The sequence below is a fragment of the Schistocerca piceifrons genome, chromosome 5 (assembly GCF_021461385.2).
Source record: "Schistocerca piceifrons isolate TAMUIC-IGC-003096 chromosome 5, iqSchPice1.1, whole genome shotgun sequence".
NCBI classification, from domain to species: domain Eukaryota; kingdom Metazoa; phylum Arthropoda; class Insecta; order Orthoptera; family Acrididae; genus Schistocerca; species Schistocerca piceifrons.
The window spans coordinates 479965124-479984202 of NC_060142.1; the positions used below are offsets into that span (position 1 = coordinate 479965124).

Here is a 19079-nt window from a genome sequence, read left to right on the forward strand (position 1 = left end):
AAGAACTTTAGGGGAGTGGCTTTACAAAACAAGGAATGATTAAAGAGATATAAACAATGTATATAGCAGAAAGTTTCTCAAGAGACGAGATACAAGAATGGGATGTTGATGTGTCGTCCTTCCAAAGCCTGTCTGTGTACCTTCCTTCTTTCCTCTGTATCCCATCTTGTATATGGATGCAAACAAAATACTTTTGTTGAATGCAGATGTCAGTTGTGTATGTAAGGTTACTGGAGAGCACAGAAGATACATTACCACCATCCTTCATGCATTGTTTGCCGGAACTAATGTTAGTCAGCTATGGATCCTGCAGGAAGTCGTGGTGAACATTTCTTGTACCTACCAAAATCCCTGCAACCACTAGTGTGTGTTGCAGAGGTGGTTGCAGTCACAGTTCTCACTTGACATGGCTGTGAATAGGTTGTATGTGTGTCAGACGTCAAAAAATTTTTCGTTACTAATGATGGTCGTACAGTTAATGTTGACACAGCCTTAAACTAGAAATATTGCAAATTATGGTAATACAGTGAACTAAGAAACATGGAATAGGATGAAAACTCCAGAGCCATGAAAATTCATTCCATTGACTTTTTTTTGTCACTTACGGTTTCTTTTTACAAAAAGAAATTAAAGGTCCATAAACTGGATTTCGTGTTAATATTGTGTACTTGATCTGTTCTGTTCATAGCTCACACATTTATATATGGTAGATGATTGGAGAATGCTGCGTTATTACAACATGGGAATTTTACTTAACTTTATTTTGTGAAACTGAGCACACTTAAAAAAAAAACCTCACACATTTATATCAGACTGAAGAAGTTTGATCTCATTGCTTTACAACTGCTTGGAAGATGGTGTTGAAAACAAAATTGTAGTCAGTCTGGATATTTTCTGATGTGTTGATGTTAGAATGATCACATTATATGTTGTTTTCAGTGGTACTTGTCTCAAATTTGTCTGAGACAATGATACTTTAAGAATCTTTTCTTTCCTGATGGCTTCTTGCACGTGAAAGTTCATTAACATTTTAGGACAAAAATAAACTTACTTTTTTTTACACAATAAAAGGTGTCCACCTTTTGTCATAGGACATGGAGTTTGCCTTTCAAGGGAACTGTACCTATTTGTGATCGACACTTTCGTCCAAGTTAATGATATATGCAGGGCTTGGCCAGAAATGATAGAGTTAGAAGATGCCCAAGTGTTTAGAAAAAAATAACAATTTTGGTGCAGCTCAGGTGAGGCATGAGCCAATTTTGTTAGCCTAGTTTCAAGGCGGCAGGTGGCCCAGCGGAAAGGGCACAGAACAGTAATCAGAGGGTCATGGTACAGAATCCATATGTGGAAATCATTTTTATTTTAAACTTTTAAGTTTCGTACAATGCAAATAAACCAAAATATTGTTCAGCATATTGTATTTATTAATATTTTCATGAAATGCATGAAAAGGATCGGCAAAGAAAAATATGGGATTGCAAATTTGCAAAAAGGATTGAAATTAAAGTATACAGGACTTTGTATTCCGTTAGCTTCATTTTAAGCTTTGAACAGTCTATGGCTGCTGAATGTGAACAGTAGGTGACCAGTGCAGATAAAATTGGCCAGTGGGACCATGGCTACCTGTAGCTGCAGAACTCATTTACTCATTATCTCTCAACTGAGTTAGATGAATGTTTTGAAAATATTGTGAGAACACAATGAGACTGTTGTGAAAAATATATAGTCAAGCATGCGAGTTGTGATGGTGTAAGATTTATCAGAATAAAAGTTTGTTTGCAAAGAGTGAACCCTCAGATTACTATTCTGTAACCTTTCTGCTACGCCAACTGCTGCTAGGAAACTGTGCTAGTGTAAATAATGGCTGATTTCTTGCCTGGCCTGTGCCAAAAGTGCTATCTTTTTATAAAGACTTGGCCATCTTGAGCTCACAATTATTACTTTCATTTCTGGCCAAGCCGTGCTGCACATATGGAATGTTTGCTGTTCTTTGTACTGGAGAATATTTGGCTAATTCTGGTTGGCATTTATCTGATTGTTCTCTTCAAATTTTCTTGACAGAAAAGGCATTATTTTTATCATAAATTTAAGCAATGTTAGTCGGTTCTTGGCTACCTACTTCAGAAATTGTCATCTTGTAGGTTTGTCAGTCAGTTTCTGAAGAACATCTGAATTCAGAACACACTCTTTTGTCAAATGATCCTTTAATAGAACATGATCTTCAAGTTTTTTATCTGTCAACTCCTTTTGAATGCTTGTAAGACACAGCTTCTGGTAGTTTTGGACACATGGTGTCATCAGTCTTTCCATTATTAAGCATCATGGAGATAAGCAAACATTAACATTTGAGTGGAATATACGACACGTAAGTTAAACTTCCTGTAACAGAGGTGATGTTGCAGCAATTTATTTATTGGATGAAAAGCGTGAATTGTCGTTTCGTATTGTTCAAATTTTCCATCTTCATTTTGTGAGAGTCTTGCAAGTGGCATACATGTAAAATAGTTGTGAGTAGTTAATTTCTGCCAATTCTTTTAATAGGAATAACAATAATACTACAATTTTGCCTTTTTTTTTATGAGCATTGGGCCGTGATCTAAGACTTATTTCGGTCTGATTTTTCATCTTCCAATGCAGGAGACATAAAAGGCTAGAACAGCCCAGAAAGCAGTTAAAAGCCGAGGAAATGGAACTGTTAATGTATTTTCAGGTATCGTTCAGTTTGTGAAATCATCAGACCGCTGCCTAAGATTGCGCGTAGTTGCGCCGACTTGTTATGATGATTTATTTAGTACTTAGACCCACTACTTGTCTGATTTCAATCCTCCTCCTCTTCTCTTAAAGCTGTTTTTGTTGTAATTCCTGCATACACATGTGCAAGAGATTGTATGTACCCTGGCTGTGGCAAATGACTTTTGTAGGTTCTCCATGGTGTTCAAATATTTGTGTAGCTTTCTTGTAGGTTTAAGCACTATGTCATACTGTGCCTTAAGAGTGTTCTGTTGATGTGATCTGTGACCGATTTTATGAGAAGGAGAACTTTCTAGTTTTTCTTTTTTCACTATAATCTCCAGATCTTTCAGGATGTAGTCGTCCATTTGTTTGTTTGTCAGGGTAGCTCATCCTTCTGAAGTCAGTTCTTGTATTATCAAGTTTGCTTTTTGGGATGGTGGTAGAAGTTTTTGTGAAATTGTGCGTCCGTGTGAATATGCTTTCTTTAGACTTTACGTTGGTTTTCTAAGTATCTGTACACCCAAACAGTTCAGCTTACTGAGCTTTTATGAGAGTATAACTGCTTTCTGAGTTGATACGGCATCTGATGATATCTCCAGCATTATCAGAGAAATATGGTGTGGACTACAGCCTAATGCTAATGCCCGTAAAACAAAATCACCAAACACTCAAATACAGCAGTGAAAGTGCATATAACATACTATATTGTTTCAGGACACTGCTTATTTTTAAAGTTCATTGAGTGGGGGGGGGGGGGGGGGTAAGTGTTCTTGAGCCTTGGTTGTCAATTGTCATATACTCTACAGGAATATAATTCTCTTTCTCTGCGAGGCCTGCTCATTTTATAAGAGGATATGAAAAAACAGGGTTCGGACCCCTCTGTCACCACCCTCTCTCATTGTGACAATCTTTCTAGATAAATGGAAGATCACTTTGTCACTGAACCTCATCTTGGAGCTAAAAATGTAAATGTCTTGTCACTAGGGCCTCCTGTTAGGTACACTGTTCGCACGGTGCAAGTCTTTCGATTTGACGCCACTTTGGCGACTTGCACATCGATGGGGATGAAATGATGATTAGTGCAACACAACACCCAATCCCGGAGCGAACAAAATCTCCGACCCAGCCGGGAATTGAACCCGGGCCCTTAGGATTGACGTTCTGTCGCGCTGACCACTCAGCTACCGGGGGCGAATAATTCGAAGGTGAAATGTTTATTTTCACCATTACGATGCAAAATTGAAGGCATCAGCCATAATAATCCGGTTTTAATTGTTGCCGAGCTGCAACTGTTACAGTATGAAATGTAACTACTGTTGCGAAATCTTCCCCGCAGGTTACTGTGATATTCAGTTGATGGCTTGCATGGACTGTTGATTTAAAAAAAGATATGTTTTTAATGCACACTGCGCTGTTGTAGCAAATAAACAATTTGCTTATTCTGACAAATGAAAAATCTGTTCTTGCTTTGTTGCCATTTTGTCAAGCCACCACACTTGCAATGCCATCTGGTGGGCACGATGCAAACTTAGTGAATTTACAGTTTTATTCGTGCATCAATAATATTCTTACATGTAATACTTTGGAAAATATAGAAATTTGAAAATGAATGACTCATAGTATGATTCAATCTTGATAAAACCATGATTTCTGAGAAACAGCTTTGCAACTTCACTTTGCAGGATTAGAACTTGAGCTTGGATCCTGGCCACTTGGCTACCAATTAGGCCATCTGAGCTTACTGCCCACATTGGCACAGAACCTAACCATCTTAAGAACTGCTCCTATGTGTTGGAGCTTCAGTTCAGTCAGAGGAGGATGGTGAGATGGCATAATTGGTAATGCACTGCCTGTGAAAGAGAAAGATCCAGCTTTGAATACTAATCTGGTGCATAGTTTAAAACTTCAAAGTAAATGATCGTGTCAGATATTCTGTTGAGAATAAAAAAAATTTTTCTCAAAATTACAGAATTTAACAAATAGCTTATCCTGTGCATAAAGTAGTTTAGTGTGACTGCATGTATCCTGAATCGTGTGATACCTGTCGGTGAATGATAAGATCCAGAATGTAATAGTCAGTTAGTCGTGATGTATGTCAGATATCGAAGTTATGTGGAACTCCTTGCTCTGCTTAACATTTGGCTCTTTATACATTAGTCTTGTGTGTCTCTAGCATGTACAGAACTTCAGTGATACTATTGCGATACTTATGATAATCGGATGAAATGAATTATTGTTAGACGTTGCTGATAAACTGAATGTGCACGATTTTTCGTTCGCGGCAGCAGATATGATAACGGAAGTCAAACTTTTATTAGTTTCTCCTTTGACAGACAGTCTCTCTAAGCCTCACAGGTACAACAGGAAACATATTTTTTCATATGTGAATTATACATTGCCTGTCAGTTATGAATGAAATATGAATGCTGTGCACAACTGTGCAAGAAAATTTTCATTGTTGTTTTGACACTCCTATAAAGTTGTGTTACTTTCATTTTGGCTGTTCAAAATTGTATTCTGTGATTAAAAACATTTTGTAAGTTCCTCGTACAAATGCTGTGGATGAGAAATTGCTCATTTTGGTCTCGGTAATTCTATCTCTTTGCAATTAAATATGTGGTATGATACCATGTTAATAGTGTTGAAGTGAACTTTTTTAAGGCAGCTGGGATTGCATTGTCTGTGTAGTTATGTCTTTAGCAACTCGTAATGAGGAACTAAAAGCTTTTTCATATAGCTTATGTTTTTTCAAATGGCAGTCTTGCTTCTGGTAGAAGTTATTTTGTAGTGCGTCATACGCTAGTACCAGTTCAAGTTATGGTCTATAGTTGGACCAACTTGTATTTGATTTTTGGGTGCGTGTGCCGTGAGAGACGAAGGGGGGGGGGGGGGGGGAGATAGGTACACAGCCTGTCTCAAAGTGCACATTCCCTTAACTATCCTCAGTTTTGTAAAATGTCTTTCAAAAAGCTGATATGTAGGTGCTGTACAGTAATATTTTTCCCAGGATTTAGGAACCTTCCCAGCAACAGGAATGATCGTCTGGTATGGTAAGCGTAGCTTGTAGTCAATCTTTCCCTTCGTCTTCTGTACCTTGAAGTGTTCACATGGGAGACTAAACCTAAAACATAATGGTTCAGATGTAGCTAGTGTGGGAAGAGGACTTTGTTATTAATGGTTTTTTTTTTTTAAATGCAAAATAGGCTTCAGAATCACACAGCAACACTAATACTTTACTACCAGTAAAATGACTAGAGTAAGCTGGAAACACTGGTAGATTTGTAATTGTAGAATAAATAATTAAAGTTGCTGTTTGAAGGTGTAATTGGGTTGGTAGTGTAAAGGGAGTATAAAACGTATCACATCTGGAATTGCTGTTTGCTGGATGATTGGGGTTGTAACATTGATTTTCAAACACGCTACAGATATTGGTACTATGACAGCAAAACATCTTTATTCTTCACGTCCATATATTTGCAGTCATCTTTCCCTTCAACGTGACAATGCCACGATGCACATGAGCACAGTGACATCTGTAACAAGCACACACATTGGTTTCACTGTCATCAGCTGTCCTGCAGACTGTTCCGTCTTGGCCTCGTCCACATTTCATGTGTTGCCAAAACTTTTTTTGATGGTGATGAAGTGATGCAAGCAGGGACGAGGTTGTGGTTCTGTCAACAAGGAGAAACATTCTACAGTGACAGTATCAACAGTTGCAATACCTGATGATTTTGGACTGAATGGTTACTTTTCGGTTCACAGCACCATGATTGCTAGTCAAAATAAGTTGTGCAGAATCTGCTGAAATTGTGACGAATGAAGTTGTTTTTTGTATTCAACTAAGATTATTTAATATCACATTACAATAGAATATGAACAAGGCAGGTATTAGTTCAGTAGGTGCAAATGTGTTTGATGTGTACATTGATTGTGCAGAGAGGATTGGGTGACCAAAAAGATGTGTTCTCCTGTATGAATTCTTTGTGACAGGACTACAAGTCTGTACTCATTGCAGTGGCAAAGCAGTTTATCACTAAGTATTGGCATTGTAGAAGCCAGATTTGGATTATGAATAGACAGGAAGTGCTTGAAATTTGACACTACATCAGAAGGATGGACAGAGAAAATACAGAATGTGTGTGTGTGTGTGTGTGTGTGTGTGTGTGTGTGTGAAAAAATTGGTCAACGCATGGAGAGAGAGAGAGAGAGAGAGAGAGAGAGAGAGAGAGAGAGAGAGAGAGAGAGAGAGAGGGGGGGGGGGAGATATCTGGACTTGTATAATGGCTTCCAGTAATTGTATAAAAATGGCATATATAGATGAAAAAAAATCTTCTCAACATTGGAAGAGAAAAAGAGTAGACCAAGTTTGTCAGAGAACTCAGAACTACAAAAAAATTGTAGTCTTTGTTATTAGACATATTTCTAAATTGATTCTCACACATCCCTCTAGGATGATATAGAATGGTGGTGACATATTGTCATTAGCTCCAGAAGGCACTAATACAGATGGGAAGCCATCTTGATCAGTATCATCTAAAAACACAACTTATAACTCTCTGATGTTGGTCAAAACTGTGAAACAGGTTTAACATCACCCATAAATGTGTCCCAGCCATCCTCATTACAACTGAGGTGAAGTAACCTGATAGACCGCATTGCATTGTCTTGCTGATAATACAGGTCACCTTTGGAATGCTGTAGGCCAACAAATGAATGTTTGTGATCAGATAGTTTTTCTGTACCATTTGCTGATGAGGTTATTAATGTATCAATTATTAAGTTTAAGCCTGTATAACATGTCCTCGCACCAAATGTCATCTTCTTGCAATTTTAGCAGATGTGTTGCCTCAATTGGTTTTGCTCTTACTTATATCCTGCTGTCAACTTGTACAAAGGTGTACTGTGAATCGTCTGTCCAGATCACCTTTTCAAAATGTTGTGTATCCAATGGTGGTGCTCCTCTCTCTATTGCTAAATTGCGAGCCTGGTTCATGGTGCACGGACCCAGTTGCAGTTTGTTTAATGGTTTCCAGGGGCAACAAAAATTTTGATTTTTTTCAGTATTTCATATAATGACTGACCGAATTTAAAGTTCTGTCATAATCTACTCATTAAGAGATATAATTTTATATGAAAGGTTTAATACAATGTCACATATGAACATCGGAAGCTGTGTTTTATATAAAATCTTGAGGCAGCTTAATTCACAGTGCACACACTACCTAGACTTTATTCATCCTGTATTTGAGAAAGAGTGCACTTAGAAACATCTGAAAATCCTTACACGTAATTTTAAACCTTTACAAAAAGAGAGAGAGAGAGAGAGGAAAAAAGTTTCACTTACTACTTTCTCGTTGTTTATTCCATAAAACTTTGACATCAGGTGTGAATTTACCTGCAAAATTATATGATTGTATGACATTGGAGGTGTGTGAAAACTATCTTTGGTTTTAAATGGATGGCAAATTGCCCAGATTATATGTATCCAGTGTTCCCTAATAAGAGCATTTAGTGGATTCCATTAATCGTGAACCATAATTTCAACTCTTTTGTAAACTTTTCTCACTTCAAATATTTAACACACTAGCTAATTTGTAATGCAATCAGAAGTTTGAAGCTGTTTTGTACATGAGAGTTAAATTTTTTTAAGAATAGGGTGTGGCTGTTTACTAGTGCCCCTGTGTCCTTTGTTGTGCTGTGGGCAGAGGCACATGAGTTTAGTGCTAGCATTTGTACCCCATAGTGAGGCAGGGCTCTCAGTGGCATGACTGCTCACATGTTGCATTGGAATGGGGAGTGATTTGCTGTACTGTGGTCCATTTTCGTCTGTGGCAGTGACCGTAGTGGCAGCAAAGTTTATCTATTCGAAATATGCATGTTACACCCATGACATTAGTATGTGAACGGCCCAGTGTCTTGGATGTACTCGGTTGTTATGCATATGGGCTGTCTGATGCTTCTTAGTGATAAAGACACTGAACTATTCTATTTACCTTAACAACATGACCAGTCTTTCTCCAACACAGCACATATATTTTCTAATTTAATTGTGGTAAAACAATATCCAATAGACTATTATTGCTGTTGGTTCATGTCAGATTGTTGGTCAGTGAGGAGAGACTGCAGAGATTATAGTTGCCTGCTGAAGAGTAGCTTAAAAATTTCAACTTTATGGTACGATTCAGTTTAAATTTTTTATGTGCTCATTACTGTTTTTTCCATTGTTGCATAAAAACTTTTGTGTGTCTTAATTGAAGGCTTCATAATAAATCTGTAAAGTACATGCAACAGTTTTTCTCTCATTCATCTGCCATGTTTGTAACTAGGGATAGATACCTAAGATATTTACATAAGAGAAAATAAGTGGTTTTATGTGAGGTGGAGAACATCCTGTGGTTGTTACCAACTTGACCTGCATGCATTGATACATCAGTACTCAAAGTAAGAAAAATATTTTTGCACCATTACTCCACAAGAGACTCACCTGTTATCTGTATTAAGATCCAAATTGTTTTGGTGCTGCACTGTTAGGTTTAAGAAATAATTTTGGATTTTAAAAGGTCTCCTGTTAACTGCAGGTTTGTATTTAGTTAAGGCACCACTACTGGGAGCTACATTGTGCGATTTCATGATGATACTATATGATTAACGAATAATCCTATTCAGTGCAAACTTTCCTGCCATGACGTAACCAAAGAGGCTGATGTGGGAAAACAAAGTTACTACTTATAGCCTGTGTTTCTTACCTCAACTGATACCTTTACTATGCAATTCAAGGGCTTATTGTATAAACATTGCTGACTGGAGGTGAATTTTGACATTTGTTTCGAAATTGAACTCTGTTCAGGACTCGGCTCAATTGTATAAAACTAAAATTGGATCAACTGGAGGTGGTTCATCATTGATCTAAACTAGCACAAAACAGCCTTGACAACACTGCTAAAATTTACTATTGATGCTGTTATCTCACTTTGAATGCAGACATTAATTGTACATTGTAGCTACATAGTATTTATAATCAAAGGTGTCATGACAATAAAGATTTATTCCTAGAAATCGTATTGGTTGAGCATAAAGACAATAGAACGCAAACAAACAAAAAACTGATAAAATTACTATGACCAACAAGCAATATGTGTAACTGTCTTAATGCTAATAAATTGTTTATAAATTCCAGTCATTACGTTGTGACACCTGTTTTGTTGTTTTCCTATTTTGTTGGTATTGAAATTTCTTCATGGGCAGATTTTCGTCCCTTTGGTGTGTGTGGTGCCTTGTGCACATTTTAATATGCTTTAATTAAGCTAGCATCTGGGATTGCTTGAACTTTTAACGAAAACTATCGGTAATGATTCCTAAATGTCTATTCACTTTTTTCAACCAGGGGATTCTATGGGGATAAGAGAACAGTCAATAGTGCTTACATCACCAGGTAAACAAACTGCTGGTGTATGGTAAAATAACACTGGGTTTTCTCACGTCATTTTTGCCCATGGGCATTTCAATTAATTCTTTCTTCAGTGAGGCAGTGCAGGCTGATACCATGTGCACAGCTATGCAAGCTGTTGCTACATCTGTTTTAAGTGAATTGGCAGCCACCACCTAAAAGCTTCCTGTGGCGTAAAATCATAATGTTAAAAGTAGCATGTGCATGGGAGTCAGTGGCTGGATTCTTCTGCTTGTTTTTGGCAGATACTTTCTCAGTGTTCTGTGCTGTCAACAGCTAATAATCAGTAAATCATCAGCTTAAATTATTTTTCATTTAATTCCAAAAAATAGGTTGTTTGATGCCAAAAATAGGTTTGTCCTTTGTCATTGTCAGTAGACACATTGGACGAAAGGAAACAGTATAATTCACACTATGTAGGTACACAGAATGCTGCCCACTACAGTGGTGCAGAACATTTGGAAAATGAAAAGTAGAGCGGTTTTAAAACAGTGTGTTGTTACAATAATCTTTGATTAGCCCAATAAAGATACTAGTATCAAATGGAGAAAAAAAATCCAGGAACTGACCTAGGTTTGAACCTGTGACACCCTGCACTGTAAGCTAGATGGCAACCTCTTAAGCTACTGAAACTCCACCACGAGCAATCTCTGAAACACATTGTTAAAGAACTTGCTTTGTACTTAACTTATGCATCATTTATCAGTGTTGGCATAGTACTCATAGAAGCTTATGCACATTTTTGGTAGTTAAAAAAAATTAAAACACATTGTGTAGTTACTGCTACTCAAGCTGAGAGAGTGTACTTAAGTAATGGTGTCAAAATGCACGTACTTCACTGTTCATGGCAGATGTTCGAATTTTCCTTTCTTACTATGCCACTGAGTGTCTGTCAAATTATGAGATGTCTCAAAGTATTGTTATGGGTTCAACTATTGTCTGCATTTATAATATACATAGCTGATAATTTCCTTTACGTAACCTTAAGATTGAAAAATACATTTTGAGGTTCAGCAGTGTAGGAGTGGTGTAGTGACATTTACATGTTTATAACAATTTCTTTGTTATTTCATTTGTACCTGCACAAAATAAAATTGTTTTGCAATGTGACTGCATCTGAACTGACGATTACATTCTGAACCCAACTTCAATCCACGAATTTTTGCCAAAGTTTGTCCTACTTTACAGTGATACAATCCGCAAATGATCTGAGATCATTTTCTGTGTTAATCTAAGGTGAAATGCTTTATATAGTCGGTCCTAAGTAATGTGCCTCTGTAGGCCAACAAATTAGTTCTACGTCATAGTTTCCTGTGTGGAGGATTGACAGTGCTGCAATTTAATCGCATATAATGGATATCACTCCCTAATGAAGGTAACATTGGACATTCTGTGAAGTTACCTATCAATTCTGGTGATAGTATCAATACAGAAAGCATTACAGTCTCGCAGGTGATACATGTCCCCATCCAGTGACATGAACATTAGAGCATCGTGCTGAGGTAGAGGCATTACAAAAACTGAGTTTGGCTCCTTGAGGCCTACATGGAGCAGTCCGGCTTCAGTTGGAGAAAATGCAGGTCCATTACTGAAGATTACGTGTTTCCAGACTTAGTTTTAGTTATACCTGGTAAATACTTAATAATATTTTGTGGTATTTATAAATAACATCCTGTCATGAGGCCATTGACAAAGATAGTGATGTCCTTCAGCTACTGCTTAATAGTGTCACACGATCCCACGGAAATGGTATTAGGTTGGAACTACATGGTATTACCTCCCATGAGATTTCAACAAACACAGCTTCTTTGTCTTATTGCAAAATGCCACAAACAACTACACTGCCGTTTGTGTAAAGTGCAAAACCAAGAAGCAATTACCTGAGTAGCGCCACCCTTGAAGAGAGTGGCAACGGGTGTGGAAGCAATACGTGATAAATTTTGCATGAGATGGGGTACACGTCGGCCGAGCAGAGCCCGCTCGTGTCGGTCCAATAGGGTCGGTGTTGCTCGTAGTGTAGTCAGTACAGAGCTGCACACAAGGTGGAAACAATACAGTGAGTGCCAGTATGTCTCGCCGATGTCAAAGGGAGCCATATTGGCATGTGAGCGAGTTCGAACGGGGCAGATTTTTCGGTCTCTGAGAAACGGGGTTGTCATACCGTGACATTCGGCTCGCACAGGCGTGCTGCTACGACATTGATGTGTGTGTGGAAGCAGTGGATAAAGGAAGGTTGTAGACAGCAGAGAGCAGGAACTGTACCACGGAACATGGCCACAGCACGGGATGACTGTCATCTTGTTCGCATGGCCATTACGGACCATACAGCGTCATCCAAAATGTTGGCTTGTCGCTGGAGTGCTGCAACAGGTGTGAACTTGTCTGTATCGACAGTTTGTTGCCATCTGCTGCAGGTTGGACTGGTTGTTCACATGCCATTATGTTGGCTTCCATTGTCCAGAAGCAACAAGCTCCTCTGACTGCAATGGGCACATGAACACTTCACGAGGGTGCTGAGTGGCAACATGTAATTTTTTTCGGATGAGTCCCAATTCAACATGTCCTATACTGATGGGCGCATACATGTCTGGTGGTACCGTGGCGAGCGCAACCTGGAGGGCTGCATTGTGGAGCAGCATAGTGGACAAATGCCAGGTGTGATGGTTTGGGACGCCATTGGTTACAACAACCAATCTCACCTTGTACGTTTTGCAGGCACTATGAACAGCAACTGGTACCTAACAGAAGTTGTGGAGCCTGAGGTACTCCTCCTTCAGGCGTCTCCACAGGCCACATTTCTACAGGACAGTGCCTGGCTAAATATTGCGAAGAATGTACACGCCCTCTTCGAAAAGTGACGAGTAACATTGCTTCCCTGGTGTGCGCGTTTGCCAGACATGTCGCCATTCGAAAATGTCTGGGATGTGGTTGGTCAGTACCTGATGCGTCACTGTCCTCCAGTAACTAGTGTCACAGTAACATATTCAGAACCTTATTGATTCAATGCCATGGCCTATTGCAGTTTTAATTGCAGTGCATGGTGGCCACACAACATATTGAAAAGTAAGGCTCAAAGGACATGTACAGATTTGAAAGGGTAATCATTTGTTACTCGTCATGTATCTAACCTGTGTTATTAATAAATTGAATTCGTGTGTTTCCTTCTTGGTGTTGCAATTTCCACAAATGGTAGTGTATCTGGGATCCTACAGTTATCCAATTCCCTGCAACACTCTTATCCACATCTGTGATACGAGGTGGCATGTTATGCCCCCAATGCCCAACTCTTGGAAGCACCACAATCCTAGTCCTGACATTACATCTTTGCAAGGCCGTATTTAGTTGTGAAGAGCTGTTGTTTCTTAGCATGTCTACACAAAACACTGTCACAGCCAGTTATACATGCAGAAACTTGTCAAGTGGAATGTACTGACTAGTGAAAATTTCCAAACAAGCTACATGACCTGAAACAGTTGATTGGAGGCTACCTGAGGAATATATAATATTGAATGCCACACACATCATGTAAGTTCTTATCATAGTACACTCTTTGATGTGATAGTATGTCTGCAAAACCCGCATGTTAAGGCTTAGTGAGGCCTCGGTTTTCTATAGTAGTTTCACCTAATCAGTACATTAATGAAGGCTAAAGGATTCATTCCGAAGTTCACTCTGTGGTCTTTATAGTCCTGCTTTCCATGTTGGCATTTGACAGCGAGCATTTTGAATTGCTCCTGCCTCAAATACGTCAGTGGAAGTCTGGTGTTGTTGGATTCCACTGTTTTTCCACTTCCAGTGTGCAAAGTATTGTATCTGCAAGCTCTCATCTAACAAGGAGGGGTCAACGGAGATGAGAGGGATTTTTTGAAACCACCTATATGGTAGTGTAGGTTTAGGGTCCCAGGTACCACTCTACATCTATTGAACTTAGTGTGTGGGTGATCGCCAAAAAAGAATTTCAGTGTCTTGTGTTCGACTAGACCCTTGACAGTATCACTAATTTCAAAACAATTGTTGGTTCGGTTCGAGTCCTGGCACATTCCGTCGAGCCCACCCCCACCCTCCATCCTCATGATCGTTATTTTAATTCTGTTATTTAATAAAAGTTGTTCATTTCTAATGCTGTAATGCATCATTTCAGTTATCTGAACTTAACTGATTTCAGATTTCAGTTTGTACTTAAATTTTCTTTCTTTTCTTCCCCCATTTGTGTCCATGTGATTTGAATTATTTTTATGTATGGTAATGTTTTTCCTTTGCATTTTATCTTTTCATTCATGTTATTGCAGATGTAAACATTACTCATTTTTCTTGACTTTAATTTTATTTACAAAACCTTTTGTTGAAATCTTCATACGTGTTATTTCATCCTTGGTGAAAGAATTCCTTCTAAATGTTTATATAATGATAACCATCCAAAAGGATGAAAATCGGGTATTGAAAAATAAATTTTGACAATATTGTACAGGCAGTGTAAATAGATTACATTGTCTTTTGTTTTCAACCAATCTTTTAAATATTATAATAGATAAATAAAAATGAGAATGGGCAAAAATCCCAAATAAAGTGTCTCCAGCCTCAGCTCTAATAAAGATTAAGAACAGATTTTTGATATGCATAGAGGTGCTAAAGGAATTTATACAGTACGTGAGTGTTGTATTATTCCTGCAATTCTTGTAGGAGGCAAGAGACTTAGTGATTTACTACCCTTGCAGAGGGTGGAGCAATGTGGTGGCTGCCTGCAGACAGTATATAACACAATAATGCCACACTATCATGCCTTCAATGTTTAATGGCAGCCGATTTGAATCAGATTATAAAGTGAATACATCCTCATTTAAAAAAGAGTAGAACCATAGTTTCTCAGGAGATTTGGAACTCTGGCACCTGGGCACCATATTTTTTATGCTGATACTAAGCTACGACAACACCTCTATACAGTAGTTAAAAAAAGTATCTTGATGAACAGCCATGTCTCATGTGTCTGTTGCTTTTTGTCTGCAAAATAACTGAAACACTTTTGTCACGAATACTGTACTTGCATTCGTCCTTGATTTTGGTAATTTCTTTGTAGTTACACCATTTAATGTCCCCATGGAATGTGCAAGTTACAGTCATAATGATTGACCATATTACATTAGCTATGTGTGATTGATATTGTTTTTGTTTTTCTGAATATTCAGACATGCAGCAGTTTTCATACAGTTAGATGCCCACTTCAAATTTGATGGTTGTAGTCTTCCTTTCCTTCTTCGTGTAATTTGATTTGTGGCCATCTACACTCATGCCCATAAATCAAGGATAATGCTGATACATGGTGAAACAACACTCTGGTGGGCAGTTTTCAGGTTTAAATCACCTTGGGGTATGACCGTGTGGTGATTTGTCCTGAGGTTGTCGCACAGTGGTGCTGGCAGCAGTCAACATACGCAGAGGTGTGTTGGTGCATGCCAGAGTATGGTGCAGCGAGTAAGTGTGCAGACGTTTTCAGATGTGCTAATGGTGACTGTGTGTTGAAAATGGCTGAAAGAACACACATTGATGGCATTATGAGAGGTAGAATACTAGGGCGACTGGAGGCTGGTCAAAAACAGCAGTTCGTAGCACGGACCCTCCGTGTGCCACAAAGTGTGATCTCAAGATTATGGGAATGATTCTAGCAGACAGGAAATGTGTCCATGTGCTGCAGTACAGGACGCCCACAGTGTAAAACACCACAAGAAAACCGATATCTCACTATCAGTGCCTGCAGACAGCCACGGAGTACTGCAGGTAGCCTTACTCGGAACCTTACTGCAGCCAGTAGAACAGTTGTCTCCAGACACACAGTCTACAGGCGACTGAACTGACATGGTTTATTTGCCCGGAGACATGCAAGGTGCATTCCACTGACCCCTGGTCACAGGAGAGCCCGTAAATCCTGGTATCAAGAACACAGTACATGGTCATTGGAACAGTGGTCGCAGGTTATGTTAATGGACGAGTCCAGGTATAGTCCGAACAGTGATTCTCAACGAGTTTTCAACTGGTGTGAACCAGGAACCAAATACCCCTTAATGTCCTTGAAAGGGACCTGTATGGAGGTCGTGGTTTGATGGTGTGGGGTGGGATTACGATTGGTGCACGTACACCCCTACACGTCTTTGACAGAGGAACTATAACAGGTCAGGTGTATTGGGACATCATTTTGCACCAGTATGTACGCCTTTTCAGGGGTGCAGTGGGTGCCACCCTCCTCCTGATTGATGATAATGCATGGCCCCACTGAGCTGCCATCGTGGAGGAGTACCTTGAAACAGAAGGTATTGGGCGAATGGAGTGGCCTGCCTGTTCTCCAGACCTAAAATGCGTAGAGCACGTCTGGGATTCTCTCAGTCCACGTATCTCTGCGTGTCTTCAAACCCCTACGACACTTCAGGAGCTCTGACAGGCACTGGTGCAAGAATGGGAGGCTATACCCCAGCAGCTGCTCGACCACCTGATCCAGAGTATGCCAACCCATTGTGCAGCCTTTGTACTTGTGCATAGTGATCATATCCTTTATTGATGTTGGGGTACATGCTCAGGAAACAGTGGCATTTTGTAGCACGTGTTTTGGAACGGTTTTCTCAGCTTATCACCAATGCCGTGGACTTACAGATCTGTGTCGTGTATGTTCCCTATTTGTCTATGCTATTAGCGCCAGTTTTGTGTAGTGCTACATTGTGTGGCACCACCTTCTGCAATTATTCTTAATTTAAGAGCATGAGAGTAGATCATAATGTTAATCATCAAACAGTTTTCTGTGATTTGTTCAGTCCTTATTTCATAACACTCTCTCTTTTCCAATCTTTGCATTACAAAAGCCAACAAATAAGACACTGAAATGGGGACATTTTTTATTACTCTCATAAGTGATCATCCTCATAGCAATAAGGCAAGTCCAACCTTTTCAGCAGTGACAGGAATGTTACATGTGTTATGTGTTTAATAGTTGCAGCAGCACATTTCTATTTGGTTATAATTCTCCTTTTCTTTTGCAGCCACGCATTGATCCGCTACAGCTTCTCCGCTGCCTCAGTGTTCTGTTGTCACCTGATGGAGGAATAAAAAGTCACGAGGAAGTCCAAAGACTTGCTAGGTGAGTTGTACAACATTAATACTTTGCAGTCATAAAATTGCTGTATTTTGTAGGTGAACAGTTTACTGCTCTCAAATTGCTCATTTAGAAATTTGTTTTTTGTTTTTTCTCCATCTCTTTTCATAGCAAAAAATGATCTTTGGAATCCAAATGCAATAAGTTCAGCTTTTAATAGATTTGCTCGTATCACAAACCAATTATTGATCTTAATGGCGATAAATTATCTGAAAATGTTAAAGAAGAGGATACTGTCAGTGAGAGCCACTTTCAAAGGAGGATATGTTTAAACTCCTTCAGACCAAATTTCTGTGGGATTCATTGTTGCTTATGAATTGTAGATTCATAATAGCTTCTGAGGGCAGACCATAATCCAGACAACAGTTTGTGAAAATATTTAGCAGAAAGTGATGTTTCCTCAGTGGAACTTTGTCAGATTGTAGTACTCTTAATGCAGTCGAACCAAAAGTATAATGTGTCATTATTAATGAAAAGTAACTGTGCTTATCAAAGAAGAAAGAGGTTTCCTATAGCAGTTGCTGTGCACTAAGTTTAGTAAATTGTACATTTATTTGTTACCAAATGTATCACATTTGACCTGTGGTGATTTTCTCATACCCTTCAGCTTCAAAAGTTCTTTATGGAAACCATTTCCATTGCAAGCTTAGAATTTATCTGTATATTTTTACTGAATAATGTAAAGATTTGCCTTGCTGAGGTGTCCTCTCTGTATGCAATAGCGAGAACATATCAGCTATTTCTTCCATTCGTGTTGCATTTGTGGGTTTTATATAAGGAAGTGGCATGCCAAATTTATAAGGAAGTTTCTTTTCTCATTACATGAGATAATTTATGAAGTAAGATAAGATAAAGTGAGGAGGTTGAAAACCTGAAGTTATGAAATGATTTGAATCAGATTGGTTTCATGAAGCTTATCTGTACTAGCTGCTCTATTGAATTATATTAAACCAAGTTGTCAAACTATGACAATGAGGTGAGAGGTCTTGTTTCAAAAGTAGGAATATGTTAGCATAAGACAGAGAGATTGAAGGAAGGATGATAAATCAGTTGTGCAGAGAACTACCTCTTCATTGATAACAGAAAGGGAACAAGCAATATTGCTACTGAAGTATTGTTAGTGGAAGTAAGGTTACATCATTAATAGATGCAGATAAGTTAATTAGTAGTTATGAACCATGTATTTAAGGTAGATTTTCTCCCTTTTGCTACTACTGAAACAAGAATTTCCACTGGAAGTCGTCTTGTATTTACTAATGACTTAGTTTGGTTATTCACATGGCTTATTGTTCTGACTGGGTGTGTGTATCAGTGGAGCTTACTTCAAACCTATGTAATGCACACCATTTTCAACCTTTGGCCCCAAAGACTGTTAAAAACCTGTATGAAATTGGAAATTGGCACACACATTCATGTTAGAAAGTCCTACTGAGGTATAAAGGAATAGTCAATTTGGTAATGGAGGGAAGTGAAGGAAGTATGAGGAGGAGATCATTATTACTTAATTACTTTGGTTTGAAGACACACACCACTACAAGCTTCTTACTTCATCAAGGTGGCCTCTGTAGACCCTTTAGTAGCCATTCAGATTGATTTATATTGAGCTGTAAATATTCGTAGTAGTTGCATAATCAACAGTCTGAAAAGTTAGACTCGTGGTATGTAATGGTTGATAGACTTGGTCTTCTGTCTAACATCCTTTTTTTTTTTTTTTTGGGATGTTATGGATGTTGGTAAGGGGTAGTCACAGGGAGGGTGGAT

The 19079-nt window shown here is 38.7% G+C and overlaps 1 protein-coding gene across 1 annotated transcript in view; it reads left to right on the top strand.

Moving 5' to 3' along the window:
- The window catches only part of LOC124798060 (histone acetyltransferase KAT6A), a 105128-nt gene that overhangs the window by 15636 nt on the left and 70413 nt on the right, over positions 1-19079 (top strand). Inside the window, 1 exon segment of the mRNA XM_047261289.1 lies at positions 17206-17303. Coding sequence (XP_047117245.1) covers positions 17206-17303 — 98 coding nt within the window.